General features: G+C 37.5%; 1 protein-coding gene across 1 annotated transcript; it reads right to left on the reverse strand.

Moving 5' to 3' along the window:
• Positions 1–2,748: 2,748 nt before the first annotated feature.
• Positions 2,749–4,991, reverse strand: LOC129475410 (la-related protein 7-like). Its single transcript, XM_055267466.2, has 5 exons — positions 4,788–4,991; positions 3,624–3,788; positions 3,435–3,528; positions 3,016–3,366; positions 2,749–2,918 (listed from the first exon to the last, which is right to left on the reverse strand). Exons 1-5 carry the CDS (start codon positions 4,989–4,991, stop codon positions 2,770–2,772), a joined length of 963 nt encoding a protein of 320 aa, XP_055123441.1. The 3' UTR covers positions 2,749–2,769.
• Positions 4,992–16,450: the final 11,459 nt, after the last annotated feature.

The following is a 16,450-nucleotide window of genomic DNA, read 5'->3' on the forward strand; positions in this document are numbered from 1 at the left end:
AAAAGTATTGTTATCAGCTTGACCTTTAGGATTAGTGCTGGTCACCATTTCAGCCAAAAGGACAGCAGTAACATCTCACAGAGATTCTTTCTTTCAGCAGCAAACTAGCCATCACTCTTTCCTCGGATCCTTCTATTTCAAAGTGAAGAGCTTGACTACAGTTGAAATGTTGAAATGTTTCCCACTTAAGCACAAAACACACTTGATTTCTTGAAAAAAAAAAAACACGGCTTTTATATATTATGTTTCAAAGTGGAGATGGCTGTGAAACTTGAGCCCTGACATACAACCTCAACCTGACTTTCTAAAAGTGCCCAGAAAACTGGTCTTCTAATAAGCATGACGAGAGTCTGCTTTTTAATGATTTTTTTGCTAGCCTACATAATTTATTCTAAATCATTAAAAAATCAAAATAGTTTACATTAAATAAATCCCCAACTATGAAAGAAGATGGTCTCACAGATTGTTGGATAAAGGACTGAAAGGCAGCAGAGCTAGTCCCAGAGCAGAAAAGTGAGCCAGTAGTGACAGCTTAATTCTCAGGAGCCGTTAACAGAACTTTCAGAAGAAAGATTATGTATTCTTGAATTATTTATAAAAGTCATGAGAAAAACACTTTAGGGACCATGGGGGATCAGTTTTGTTCTTTCTTTTCACATTTGCTGAGCCTAAGTCAGTGAATAAAATGCTAAGTAAAAAAAACAAATGAATTAACATTTAGATGGTTGAGCAAGACTCTTGTTTTTTGTTTATTGCTCTTTGAATTTTTTTTTAGTAGCCCATTGTAAAACCCCTGGGGCACACCTTCAGAATATACGAATGTCAGTAATAACTAATACAACCCGCTATGGAAAATACTCTGTTTGCAAAACCACAGGTTAGTTCCTGGAAGTCAGCGCGGTCAGAGAAAGGATGTGGTATAGCAGAAAGTTTAAATAGCTCCTGCAACAAAGGGAAGAGAGATCTGTTGACTTCTGCCTCCTAGAGGGTTGAAATTGGAAAGAACAATACTTGAATAGTTCGTTCAGAAAGCATTGAAGATGAAAAATTCATCACATTTTGAAAAGCTTCACTAATCACTTTTGGGAAATCAGGTGAGAAAGGAACTAATATATTAGGATAATGATAAGCTGAAAATAAGTGTTAACTTCAGATTCAGCAAATCAGCCTGGTTTGTTTTGGTTGCTGTATGGAGGACGTTGACATCATTTTTAAAATTAGCCCCCAAATCCCACTTCTCATTGTTGTGAATTGAAAGAGTTGTCGTAATTCACCTGGTTCTAAAATTCTGTGCAGTTGTAGAGCTCTGTAGCCAAATAAGTTCCATAAAATAAACTCATCTCAGGCGCAGGAAAAGCAGCTCTTTTGAAAATACCTTGTGATCAGGCTCTAGGTCATGACCTGGGTCTTGAGAAACTTGAGTTAGTAGATGTTAGTTTTTCTTAGCTCTTTGTTTACTCTGGACTTAGACATTTTGTATTATTAAAAACCTGTGGCTTATAAGGACATTCTATTTATCTTTCCAGGCTTTTTTTGATGGAAATGCGTGGATTTTCTTGGAAACAGGGATTTTATTGTGGATTCCTGGTGCCCCCTTGGAGAGGCTTATTTTTCTGGACAATAGTTTTCCTTAGTGTCACTACTCTTTTCATCTCCAAATAGTCACAAGCTCCCAAGGTCGAGAAAAGTGCATCCTTTTGTTCTAATGAATCTGAAATTCCATTTTAAAAAGTCTGCAAAACAGACCCTTGATTAATAACTGAAGGCATATCTCCACTGCATGAAGCATCCAGAGGGGTAGCCTTCAAGACACTCGGAGAAAAAGAAAATCCAACTTAGTCAAACTCAAATAATTTAACAGCATTATTACTACATTTATTATTGCCACTTAAAAGTTTAAGCGTTATCTGTGCTTTAAAGTGTGTTGTACAACATAGGCGTGCATGCTTGCCTTTGTTAAAAGAATAGAACCCAGTACACTTCGCAAAAAGAAGTCAATTACCATTGCTTCTATGTGGAATTCTCTGGGTCTGAAAAGTCCTGTTGCTCTAGACTACATCTTGTTTTTGTTGTAACATGAACATTAAAATGCTTTGTGAGTTTATGCAGTATTTGTGTATGTTATTTTAATCAATAACTCAATCTTTCAGGGAAAAATTAATAGCCACTTTTAGTTAAATGCTACACCTCTAGCCACTAGTCGAATATGGCTATTTTAAAGTTGAGTTAATGACAAATAACATGAAAAAACCAGTTTCTCAGTTTTATTAGCCACATTTCAAATGCTCAATAGCCTCACGTAGCTAGTGGCTTCTATATTGGACAGTGAAGATACAGAATGTTTCTATCTTTGCAGACAGTTCTATTGGACAACACTGCTTCAAAGGATACCTATTCTTGGAAATGAATCTTATTATCCGGCATAGAAAACGCTGATTGTTGCTATAGCTTGCTGTCCAAAGAATCCCAGCTTACTAAGATGATTGATGTCTCTTCCCCAGTCACAATGTGGAGGAATTAACTGAGGCTGTGGATTTGGTATAATTACTAAGAATTCTGAAAATTTCCTTCAAGAGTTGTTTGTTACTCTAAATTGTAATAGTAATAGTAATAATAATAATACCTCTGTGTCTCAATGCCATTTAGCTTGATTAAGCAAGGAAGAAATGTGGTTTCCTCCATTTTTTTTTCCTAAGCAGGCTATGTAGAACGCTATAGAAACTGCATTTGGTGGATTGTTAAGCCAATGACAGAATTTAAGCCACAGACTTACTTTGATAGTACTCTTAATGGTATAACTTCTTCTCCCATTTTATGTCTCTCTTTGTGTTTTTTCTTATGTTTCCTTTTTGTTTTCAAGAGAGAGCTATCTTTTAGATCTCCAGTATCCTTTTCCTCTTCAGTAGAGATTTCTATATCTTGAAATAAATAAAAAAGCACTCCGTTAAGACATGGGGCTGTGAAATGGGTGAAACAGAAGCTTAACTTAATCTAATTAAAATCTTGTAGTTTTACCTCTATTTTCCTTGGAAGCTTCTGAAGCTTCCTTAATGATGTCTTTCTGAATAATTTTCTTTACTTTTAATCGGGGAGCTAGGGATTCTGCATCTTCAGAGCTGCTTCTCTTCCTCTTCCCTGTTCTGACTTCAGGTAAGCTAGATGCTTCAACTCTGTCCCGTTTTTTCTTTTTCTTTGAGGACTGCTTTTGGGGCTCAGCAGACTCAATGTCAGAGCCCTCAGATGTGGGTCTGGATCTTTTCATTTTACTGACGCTGGTGTTGTTTGTGTCCATATTTTCTTCTTTGGCTTGGATATTGTCTTCCTTTTTCATTCGGCCTTTCTTCTTCTTTTTCTTTTTCTTCTCTTCTGTAAAAATGCCATCATTAGTTCATCTTACTTCAACTACATCTATTTAAATATTGAAAAATACTCACCCACAACTCTTAAGGCTGCAATGGGCTTATTTTTCACTGTTTTAGGAAATATGCCAGGTTTTCTTGGTGCTTCTTCTGGTGGGTTGTTAAGAAACTGAAATGATTGCAAAAAGTTTTTATATATTTATATATTTTAATATTTGTTGTATTTTCTTTTCTTTTTTTTTTTTTTTTAGGATCTGGACCTACCTCAATTGCTTTTGCTGCTTGTTCTTTTGTTTCAAATTCCACAAACGCAAATCCCTTTGGATCTCCAATAGACTTATAATGTGGTATACTTATATAAAAAACATTGCCACATTTCCCAAAGACTCTTTCAATCCAGCTGTGATTAACATTTTTGGGAAGTAACTCCTATTATAAATTAAATGCATTATTAGAGTTTTTCACAATCAGAATGTCAATAAATTTTTAACTTATAAAAAAAAGAAACTGCATTTGGTTGGCATTCATTAAATGCACATAAAATTATCACTGAAAATTGTTAAGAAAAGATATGGTAACATGTTGTAGCGACTGCTATTCAAACATCCATAAATAATACTATTTTAAAATGTTTATTCTTTAATATTTTTTGAGACAGGGTCTTGTTCTGTTGCTCAGGCTGGAGTACAGTGGCGTGATCTCGGCTCATTGCAACCTCAACCTCCCAGACTCAAGCGATCCTCCCATCTCAGCCTCCCAAGTAGCTGAGACTACAGGTGTGTGCCACCATGACCAGCTAATTTTTAAAATTTCTATAGAGAGGCCGGGCGCGGTGGCTCAAGCCTGTAATCCTAGCACTTTGGGAGGCCGAGGCGGGCGGATCACGAGGTCAGGAGATGGAGACCATCCTGGCTAACACGGTGAAACCCCGTCTCTACTAAAAATACAAAAAATTAGCTGGGCGTGGTGGCGGGCGCCTGTAGTCCCAGCTACTGGGGAGGCTGAGGCAGGAGAATGGCGTGAACCCGGGAGGCGGAGCTTGCAGTGAGCCGAGATGGTGCCAGGGCACCCCAGCCTGGGGGACAGAGCAAGACTCCGTCTCAAAAAAAAAATAAAATAAAATTTCTATAGAGACTAGGGTCTCGCTATGTTGCCCAGGCTGGTCTCAAATTCCTGACCTCAAGTCATCCTTCCACCTCAGCTTCCCAAAGCACTGGGATTATAGGTGTGAACCACCGTGCCTGGCCTCATGTGATACTATTTTTTTTTAATTACCTGTTGGGCCTTTTACTTTTTATAGTAACAATTATTTCCTCTTACTAATTCAAAATATTGTGTCTTATATGTAATTATGCTAATTAGGTTAGTTTTCTGTTTCCTGGCTTGTGATCCCTCCAATTTCTCAGGGGTCCTTTACCTACTGCATACCCAAATGGCTTTTTCAGGATTCCCTATGTTCTGCACTTTTTTTTTATCTCCAGCCTTTGTGTGTGCCCTTCCTGCTATCTGGAATGTTATCCCCATCTGATAAGCATTTCTGGGACTTAGCCATCCTTCAAGGCCCATTTGAAATACCACCTCCTTATCCCTGCAGCTGAAGTGACCTCTCCCCTCTCTAAACTGTAACTGCATTATGATTAAGTGTCTCACCTCCCTTACTAGACTGAAAGCTCACTGGTGCGAAGACTGGTGTGGTCTTAGTCTATCATTGGATCCCTCCACATGCTTGGCACAGAGCGAATGCTTAAGACATGGGTGTTGAAATGAGGAATTTCTACCAATTTTCTAAATATGTATACACACAAGATTTCTTTGAGCTGCATCTGCTCTGACAAACCAAAGGCGGTAGCATTGCACACACGCTTTGATATTAAGTTGTAACAAATATGTTACCCTTGCCAATTCATTTTGGCTCATATAGATAATTTGCAGTGTTACAACAGTTACAAACAAGTTGACCTACAACATTGACTCATGGGAGCTAATGTACAAAGAAACTGGGCTGCAGCAACACGAAATCTAGTTCTAGTCAAATCTAAATTGTGTTAGCACTTGACAAGATAACATTTTTCATGTATCAGATTGGCAGACTAAAAAGACCTTGATAAAACAATGTCGGTATGGGGAAACAGAAACTCTCATTTAATTTCAGGTGGGAATGTAAGTTGGTACAATTTCTGTGCAGGACAATTTGGTAATTTGTTAATACCTATCAAAATAAAAAATAGAATAAGCAATTTTACTTGGAGGTATTTATCCTACAATCACATTCATACCTATATACAAGAATGCCTATGGTCTCTCAAGAAAAGTACACAACACCATCTAGGAAGTGTTCTTACCAAAGCATGAAGCCTGAATCTGATAGAGTCCCCTGATCAAACCACTAGTTTGCAGGAAATACAGGGAAGAGAGGAGAACATGTTAAACAATACCACGCAATGCAGTCAGCAAAACCCAGAATGTAGAAAACTGAAGGACAAACCACACAGATTTGTCAACAAATATATTGCAAGGAAAAAAAGAAGGGGATTTATAAACTGAAGAAGCATATCAGTCAAATGCAATGTGTGGACCTTGTTTGCATTCTGATTTTAATATACCAGCTCTAAACAATAGTTCATATGGCAAATCTGAACACAGGATGTTATTGATATCAATAAATTATTTTTAACTTTTTGAGTAATGGTAATGGTACTTTTTTTAAAAAAGTGTTCTTATAATATATAATTAAATATCTGTGGAAGAAGTTTGCCTCGAAATAATCTATTAGGGCGAGTGGAGGGTTATAGATGAAACAACTTTGCCCATGAGTTAGGTGGTTATTGTTAAAGTTGTGCAATTTTCTTTACCACTGCATTATCTTTTGCATTTTCCCTTTTAAAGGGGAAAGGGGAGATGTCAATATTCCTTGTAATAGAATAGAAATCTAAAAACAGCCTATATATCTATAATAAGAATTGGCTAAATCAATTAATGTAGACCCACACAATGGAATATTATGATATTATTAAGATGAGGTGTGTGCTATGTGTGTGTATCTCCTGATATGGAACAGCTTCCAAGATAGAGCAAGCGAAAAATAATGTAAAATAGTATGAATAATATGCTTCCATTTATGTAAAAAGGGAGATAAATATACACATGTATACATGGATTTGTATAGGTTATTTCTAAAAATGTTTTAAAGAAATTGCTAAGAGTGGTTGCCCCCGGAGAAGGGGCTGGGTGTTATAAGAGAATGGGGTAAGAAAGAGACATTAATTAATTTTCTAATAAAAAAATACATTTCATTTAATTAACACTTTAAAATATAGCCCATACCCATAGTTAATAACTGAGGTTCTTGAGTTGACTCATGCTCATTGCCAAATAGATGCTAGAAAAATTTTTGCTGACTAGTAAAAGTTTGGAGGTCAAAACACATTTTGAAATTATCTGCAAATTGGCAAGCATTAATGCTCTCCTTTGTGTCAAAGGAAAGACATGCACTTCTCACTCACAAATGAGAGAAACATTTCCATTTGGAGATTCCCCAGAGGGACTTATGTTTATAACTAAACACATGTTTTCAAGGGATACTAAGCTGCAGAGGAAATTCGACCCTCTGGAGCAGTGGCAGAGATAATCTGAAACAGCAGATAATCCAAACCTCATATTATTTTGTTTTTAAACGCACAATATTATTTTTAGAAGCAGTCTATTTATGTTCTTAATTATGTTTTTCTGAGGATAATAGACATATTAAAGTGAATTTGTAGTCTCTGAGCATCCACCAACAGAAGGTGGTAGAACACATGAGCCAGAAATATGCTTTGTGGTAGAGGAGACACTGATAACATATAACTAGGTCAGGAGGTGGTGACTGTAGATTTTTATTTCACTTCCCACTGCTATTTAGACATTCTGCCTTTGCCTTCATATGACCTCCCCTCCAAAATGTTTCTGAGAGCATTCCATCTAATTTTTCTTCCAAGCCAAAGTTTAAAATAACAATACTGATCTGTAAGAAGAGAAGAAATCATTAGCATCCTCTCTATTTATAAAGTAAAAAGATTAGGGTATTTTTCAATTAATATGTTCCACATGGACAACTCTATTATTCCTGCCTAGTGAATAGTGAGTGTCCTGTACACCAATTCCTTCAGGTATACAGTTGAACAAGTAGGGCAGAAGCCTCAGGTAAACAGTGTGGAAAGCCGTAGACCACTGGTAAGGAGGCATTGCCTTTTTAAAAATGTGTTGTTGCTGTTGTTCTTTGTGTGTGTTGTGAAAGGTAACAGAATAAAATTTCCCTTGTCCTGACCACTGCCTCTCTAAAGTTATGCTGGATAATTCTAGACATGTTACCTTGTCTCCTCCTCACAAAAGACTCAGTGAAAGGGGTGAGGGTGGGGAACAGCTGCATGGGGCAGAGCAAGAAATGGTGACGACCCCCGATTTCTAGCTTGGCCGACGTGGTAGATGTGGTGCCTTTAACAGAGAGGGGGAACACAGCAAGAGCTGTAGATTTAGGCGAAAGTTAGGAAGAGTTAGCGAGTTCAATTTTCCACAGGATAATTGGTGGGTCAGTAGGTCTTGACAGGTCACGTGGTGCATGATGGGTCATAACCTTTTAGCCAGTGAAAGAAACAAGCCATCCTTTCTATCCCTCTGAAAATCTTAATTCCCACCATATGTTTTACTGCCCATGGCACATTACAGATCATTGGTCTATTTCTCAAATGACAGAAAACCGTATTTCTATTGTTCTTGTCTTTATACATTTAGCACGTATGTCAGCAATAGAAAGTTTTATTTTTTAAAGTGCAAGTAACGTGGAAGCATATTACATTTTTTCTAATAGCTGGATTCCCTTAAAGCGGCACATATTTCTATGAATTTCCAGCTCACTTGAGGAAAGTGCTTCTTTAAAGAAATACGAATATCCAGTAAAGCATTAAAAAAAAGTTCATCCTCACTCACAGTTAACATGTAGGTTCAAACAGTATTATTCACCTTCCCATTTTGGTAAGGTTGTGGGGAAACTAAAGGGCACTTTCCGAACGGTGATACAGGCAGTGCAAATCCCTGGAATCTCTTTGGGGCCAGTGTTCATGCACTTAACCACTCTATATCGCCCTGCTATCCTGGCTTTGTGACTTTCTCAAAGTCTTTCCAAAGTCACTTCTCAAATGACTTTCTACAAATACATGCCCACATATACATTAAACATTGTTTAAGAATGTCCATTGCACTTCATGACTAAAAGACCAAAAGCAATGGCAACCAAAATTGACAAATAGGATCTAATTAAACCAAAGAGCTTCTGCACGGCAAAAGAAACTACCATCAGAGTGAACAGGCAACCTACAGAATGGGAGAAAATTTTTGCAATCTACGCATCTGACAAAGGGCTAATATCCAGAATCTGCAAAGAACTCAAACAAATTTACAAGAAAAAAACAAACAACCCCGTCAAAAAGTGGGCAAAGGATATGAACAGACACTTCTCAAAAGAAGACATCTATGCAGCCAACAGACACATGAAAAAATGCTCATCGTCACTGGCCATCAGAGAAATGCAAATCAAAACCACAGTGAGATACCATCTCACGCCAGTTAGAATGACAATCATTAAAAAGTCAGGAAGCAATAGATGCTGGAGAGGATGTAGAGATATAGGAACGCTTTTACACTGTTGGTGGATGCGTAAATTGGTTCTACCATTGTGGAAGACAGTGTGACGATTCCTCAAGGATCTAGACCTAGAATTACCATTTGACCCAGCAATCCCATTACTGGGTATATACCCAAAGGATTATAAATCATGCTGCTATAAAGGCACATGCACACGTTTGTTTATTGTGGCACTATTCACAATAGCAAAGACTTGGAACCAACCCAAATGTCCATGAATGATAGACTGGATTAAGAAAATGTGGCACATATACACCATGGAATACTGTGCAACCATAAAAAAGGATGATTTCATGTCCTTTGCAGGGACATAGATGAAGCTGGAAACCATCATTCTCAGCAAACTATCACAAGGACAGAAAACCAAACACCACTTCTTCTCACTTATAGGTGGGAACTGAACAATGAGATCACCTGGACACAGGGCGGGGAACATCACACACCAGGGGCCTGTCAGGAGGTGGGGGGCTGGGGGAGAGATAGCATTAGGAGAAATACCTAATGTAAATGATGAGTTTATGGGTGCAGCAAACCAACATGGCACATGTATACATATGTATCAAACCTGCACATTGTGCACATGTACCCTAGAACTTAAAGTATATCTAAAAAAAGAATGTCCATTGCAATATTGAAATAGCAAACAGAGGGAAACAGATTAAATATTCATGAATGAGTGACTAGTTAAATAAATTAAAGTACATCGGGCATTGGAATATCATGCAGAATAAAGGTGATCTATATGTATTGGGCCCTATGTGTAGTGTGATCCCATTGGAGTCGAAACAAAAACAAAAATAAAAAAGTTATTTCTCTCGCTACTTATATATTGTAGAAAATCGAGGGATATTCATGCCAGTGACTTCTAGGGGTAAGATTAGAGTGGGAAAAGGGTACAGGAAGACCTTCTTCTTTTTCTTTCTCCTTAATTGCTTAACTTAAAAAAAATACCTGTGTATCTAAAACAATAGAAAAAGAGATACTGAAAAAGTTCTTTTTAATTTTAATTTTGTAACCTTTAAAACCCCATGCTGCTCTTTTGATACATCTAAAAATGTCGTGTCCTCCTTCAGTGCTATTTGAAATTTGAAAATAAATATTGTTGGCCAGGCGCGGTGGCTCACCCCTGTAATCCCAGCCCTTTGGAAGTCCAACGTGAGTGGATCACAAGGTCAGGAGTTCAAGACCAGCTTGGCCAATGTGGAGAAACCATGTCTCTACTAAAAAATAAAAATAAAAAAAATAAAATGCTGGGCATGGTGGCCAGTGCTTGTAATCCCAGCTACTCGGGAGGCTGAGGCAGGAGAATTGTTTGAACCCGGGAAGGTGGAGGTTACAGTGAGCCAAGACCAGTCACTGCACTCCAGCCTGGCGACAGAGCAGGACTCTGAAAAAAAAGAGAAAGAAAGAAAGAGAGAGAGACAGAGAGAGAGAGAAAGAAAGAAAGAAAGAAAGAAAGAAAGAAAGAAAGAAAGAAAGAAAGAAAGAAAGAGAAATATTGTTACTACAAACAAATAATGGCACTGTGACAAAACGATATTTCGTTTTCAAAACACACATGTTTCTTAGAGATTAATACTATCTTATCCTACAATCTCTTTTAAAAGAATCAGGCTGTCTAAAATGTTCAATATTCTTATTCCTCTTTTGACGATACTTTTTTTTATTTTTTATTTTTTAGAGATGGGGTCTCTGTTGCCCAGGCTGGAGTGCAGTGGCGCGATCTTGGCTCACTGCAACCTCTGCCTCTTGGGTTCAAGCAATTCTCCTGCCTCATCCTCCCGAGTAGCTTGGACTACAGGCGCACGCCACCAAGCTCGGCTAATTTCTTTTGCATTTTAGTAGAGACAGGGTTTCACCGTGTTGCCCAGGCTGGTCTCGAACTCCTGAGCTCAGGCAATCCACCCGCCTCGGCCTCCCAAAATGCTAGGATTACAGGCGTGAGCCACCGCGCCTGGCCAACAATACTTTAAAAACAGCTTTATTGAGGTATAATTGACATAAAATGAATCGTATGTATTAAAACTGTATCATTTCAAAATCAATATGTCAAAGACATATCTGCATTCTCATGTTCATTATAGCACTATTCACAATAGCCAAGGTATGGAATCAACCTAAGTGTCCAACCATGGGTGAATGGATAAAGAAAATGTGGTATACATATTCAATGGAATACTATTCAGCCTCAAAATGAAGGAAATCCTGTCATTTGTGACAACGTGGATGAACCTAGAGGACATTATGTTACAGAAAATAAGCCAGACACATAAAGGCAAATAGCACATAATCTCGTTTATATATGGAGTCTAAAAAAGTCAAACTCATCGCAGTAGAAAGTAGAATGATGATTACCACAGGCTGTGAAGGGATTGAGAGCTTTTGATCAAAGGATACAGAAGTTCAGTTAGAGAGGAGGAATAAATTTAAGACATCTATTGTACAACGTGGTGACTATAGTTAATAACAATATAGTATTTCATTCTTGAAAATTGCTGAAAAAAATAGATTTTAAGTACCCTCACCACAAAAATTGACAAGTATGTGAGGTAATGCATATGTTAATTAGCTTGATTTAACTATCCAACAATGTATATATATTTCAAAACATCATATTGTACACCATAAATATATCTAATTTTATTTGTTAATTTAAAAAGTGTATCATTTCTGAGAACACATAGACACTTGAAGGGGAACAACACACACTGGGGCCTGTGGAGTGTGGGGAGGGAGAGCATCAGGAAGAATAGCTAATGGATGCGGGGCTTAATACCTAGGGGATGGGATGATCTGTGCAGCAAACCACCATGGTACATGTTTACCTAGGTAACAAACCTGCACATCCTTCACATGTATCCCTGAATTTAAAATAAAAGTTGAAGAAAACAAAGTATATCATTTCATAATTATTGCCTTAAGTATATACTCACAAAACTATCACCACAGTCAAGATAGTGAACATATTCATCACCCCTAAAACTTTCCTCCTGCCACTTTGTAGTGCCCCCCTCCTGCCCGACTCATCCTCAGAAAACCTCTGACCTTATGTCGTTGTAGATTAATTTGCATCTTTAAAAGTTCGTATAATTGGAATTATGCAGTATTTAGTCATCTTGTCTGGTTTCTTTTACTGAGGATAATTATTTTGAGATTCATCCATGCTGTTGCGTGTAACAAAAGTTCATTCCTTTTTCTTGCTGAATAGTATTTCATTGTGTGACGGTTCTAGAATTTATCTATTCCCCTGTGAATGGGCATTTGAGTTGTTTTCAGTTTGTGGCTGTTACAAATAAAGTTGTTATGACTATCCACGTACAAGTCTTTGAATGGATGTATGTTTTCACATCTCTTGGAGAAATATCTAGGAGTAGAATGGCTGAATCATCTAACAAGTATACATTAAACTTTTGAAGAAAGTATACATTAAACTTTTTGAAGAAATTGCCAAATTGTTTTTCAAAGTGGTTGTACCATTTTACATTCCTATCAGCAGTGTACAGTAGTTAGAGATTTTCTACATCCTAGTCAACATGTGGAATAATCAGTCTTTTTAGTTTTAGTTACTGTAATAGGTATGCAGTGGCATCTCATTGTGGTTTTAATTTGCATTTTGTTAATGGCTAATGGCATTGAGCATGTTTTCTATGTATTCATTTGCAAACTATATATTTTCTTTAGTAAAGTGTCTGTTCAAAACTTTTGCCTTAGGGCCCGGCACGATGGCTCGTGCCTGTAATCCCAGCACTTTGGGAGGTCGAGGTGGGTGGATCACTTGAGGCCAGGAATTCGATACCAGCCCCGAGAACATGGTGAAAGCCCATCTACTAAAACTTAAAAAAAAAAAAAAATTAGCTGAGCATGGAAATCCCAGCTACTCAGGAGGCTGAGGCACAAGAATCACTTGAACCTGGGAGTCCAGGCTGTACTCCAGCCTGGGTGACAGAGTGAGACTCTTTCAAAACAACAACAACAACAACAACAACAACAAAAACCCCCAAAACTTTTGTCTGGCCGGGTGTGATGGCTCATGCCTGTAATCCCAGCATTTGGGGAGGCTGAGGTGGGAGGACTGCTTGAGGCCGGGAGTTTGAGAGCAGCTTGGGCAACACAACAATGAGAACTTATCTCTACAAAAACAAACAAACAAACAAACAAACAAAAACTTATCCCTTTTTTCTCTTTTTTTTTTTTTTTTTTTTTTTTGAGAAGGAGTCTCGCTCTTTCACCCACCCAGGCTGGAGTGCAGTGGTGCGATCTCGGCTCACTGCAGGCTCCGCGCCACCGGGGTTCATGCCATTCTCCTGCCTCAGCCTCCCGCCTAGCTGGGACTACAGGTGCCCACCACCTCGCCCGGCTAATTTTTTTTGTATTTTTAATAGAGGCGGGGTTTCACCGTGTTAGCCAGGATGGTCTCCATCTCCTGACCTCGTGATCCGCCCGCCTCAGCCTCCCAAAGTGCTGGGATTACAGGGGTGAGCCACCGCACCCGGCCCTCCCTTTTTTCTTAATTGGGTTACTTGTCTTTATATTATTCAGCTGTAGGAGGTCTCGATATATTCCCTATACTAGTCCTTTATCAAATATAATATTTGCAATTATTTTCTTCTAGTCAATGCCTTGTTACTTTCTCTTAAGCAGTATCCTTTGAAGAGCAGAAGTTGTAGATTTTGATGAAATCCAATCTATTAATTTTTCTTTCATAGATGTGCTTTTGTTACTATATCTAAGAAATACTTGTCTAACCCAAGTTCAAAACAGATTTTCTCTAAAGTTTTCTTCTGGAAATTTTAGTTTTAGGACTGTAGTTTAGACTAGGTCTGTGACACATTTGGAGTTAACTTTTGTATACTGAGTAAAGTAAGGATAAAATTGTTTTGCGTATAGATATTAAAATGTTTCTCCATTGACTTGTATTTGTACTTTGTAAAAAATCAATTGTCCCTATATATGTGGGTCTATTTCTGTCTACATTTTGTCACATCAATCTATTTGTCTTTACACCAATACCACACTCTTTTGATTACCATAGCTTTATATCTTGAAATCAAATAGTCTTAGCCCTCCAACATTTTTAAATTGTTTTTACTATTTTAGGTCCTTTACATTTCTATATGAATTTCAGAATCGGCTTATCAATTTCTATTTGAAACCTCTGCTGAGAGTCGGATTGGGACTGTTTTGAACCTCTAGATCAATTTAGGGAGAACTAATATTTAAAAGTATTGAGTCTTAATCCGTGAACACAGTATATCTCTCCATCTCTTTAGATCTTTTTAAATTTCTGTCAATACCATTTTGTAGTTTACAGTGTACAGATCTTTCACATTTTTAACCAGATTCATCTCTAAATATTTCATATTTCTTATCTTATTGCAAAAATATTGTCTTTCAATTTGAATTTCCCATTGTTCATTGCTAATATATAGAAATACAATTAATTTTTGGATATTGATATTGCATCCTACAACCTTACTAAGCCTACTAAGTTCACTTACTAGCTCTAGTAGCTTTTTGGTCAATTACATTAGAGGATTTTCTACAATAGAAACAGTCTTATTTCTTTCTTCACAATCTGGAAATTTTTTTTTTTTCTGTTTGAGATAAGGTGTCCCTCTGTTGTTGAGGCTGTGACGCAATCACAGCTCACTGCAGCCTCCACCTACTGTGCTCAAGCAGGCCCTCCCACCTCAGCCTCCAGAGTAGCTGGGACTGTAGGCGTGCACCACTATGCACAGCTAATTTGTTTGTTTGTTTGTTTGTTTGTTTGAGACAGAGTCTTGCTCTGCCACCCAGGCTGGAATGCAGTGGCGTGATCTTGTCTCACTGCAAGCTCCGCCTCCTGGTTCACGTCATTCTCCTGCCTCAGCCTCCCAAAGCTGAGACTACAGGCGCCCGCCACCATCTGGGACTACAGGCGCCAGCTGCCACGTCTGGCTAATTTTTTTGTATTTTTTAGTAGAGTCCGGGGTTTCACCGTGTTAGCCAGGATGGTCTTGATCTCATGACCTCATGATCCGCCTGCCTCTGCCTCCAAAAGTGCTGGGATTACAGGCATGAGTCACGGCACCCGGCTTGCCCAGCTAATCTCTTAAAAAACTTTTTGTAGTGATGGAGTCTCCCTATTTTGGCCAGGCTGGTCTTGAACTCCTTAGCTCAAGTGATCTGCTCTCCTCAGCCTCCTAATGTGCTGGGATTACAGGTGTGAGCCACTGTGCCTGGCCAGTAGGTTTCTTTGAAATAATTTGTTCATTTCATCTAGGTGTTGAATTTATTGGCATAAAGTTGTTAATAATATTCCCTTATTGTTCTTTTAATACCTGTAAACTCAGTAATAATATCATTTCTCTCATTCCATATTGCTAACTAGTGTCTTCTGTCTTTATTTTCTGATCAGTTTGGTTGGAAGTTTATCAATATTATGTATCTTCTCAAAGAGCCAATTTTTAATTTCATTGATTTTCTCTATTGTTTTTATCTTTTCTATATTACTCATTTCTACTTTAATCTTCATTGTTTTCTTCATTCTGCTTACTTTGGCCTTTATTTTTTCTTTTTCTAGAATTTTAAGGTAGAAGTTGAATTCATGGATTTGAGAACTTAGAACTGGCTTCTCTTCTAACGTAGGCATTTAGCACTCTAAATTTTCTTCTAAACACTGTTTTAGCTGCATATCAAAAATTTTAATGTTTTGTGTTTTCATTTTCATTTGGTTCAAAAGACTTTTAAAATTCTTTTGAGCTCTTTGACCTATGTGTCATTGAAAAGTGTATTATTTATTTTCCAAATATTTGAGGATTTCCCCAATGTCTTTCTGTTACTGATGTCTAGGTTAATTCCATTGTGGTCAGAAAACATACTTTGTTTTATTAAGACTTATTTTATGGCTCAGAATATATCTTATCTTGGTCAATGTGTGTACTTAAAAAAATATGTATTCTGCTTCTGGTGGTGGAATGGTCTGTAAACATCAATTAGGTGAAGTTAGCTGATAGTGTTTTTCAGGTCTCCTATATCCTTAATGACTTTCTGCCTATTTGTTCTATTAATTATCAAGAGAGGGGTGTTGAAGTCTCCAACTACAATTGTGGATTTGTTTATTTTTTCTTATACTTTGATCAGATTTTGCTTCATGTAATTTTAAGCTCTGTTATTAGTCACATAAATATTTAGGCTTATTACATTCTCTTGAATAATTGACCTCTTTATCATTATGAAATTGTGCTCTTACCCCTGATAATAGTTTTTACTCTGCAACCTACTTTGTCTGATATTAATGCAACCACTTCAGCTTTCTTTTGGTTAGTGGCAAGTTGGCATATCTTTATCCATACATTTAGGTTTAACCTATTAGTGTCTTTAGATTAAAGAGTATTTCTTGGATGCAGCATATACTTGAATCTTACCTTTTA

The sequence above is a fragment of the Symphalangus syndactylus genome, chromosome X, assembly GCF_028878055.3.
Source record: "Symphalangus syndactylus isolate Jambi chromosome X, NHGRI_mSymSyn1-v2.1_pri, whole genome shotgun sequence".
NCBI classification, from domain to species: domain Eukaryota; kingdom Metazoa; phylum Chordata; class Mammalia; order Primates; family Hylobatidae; genus Symphalangus; species Symphalangus syndactylus.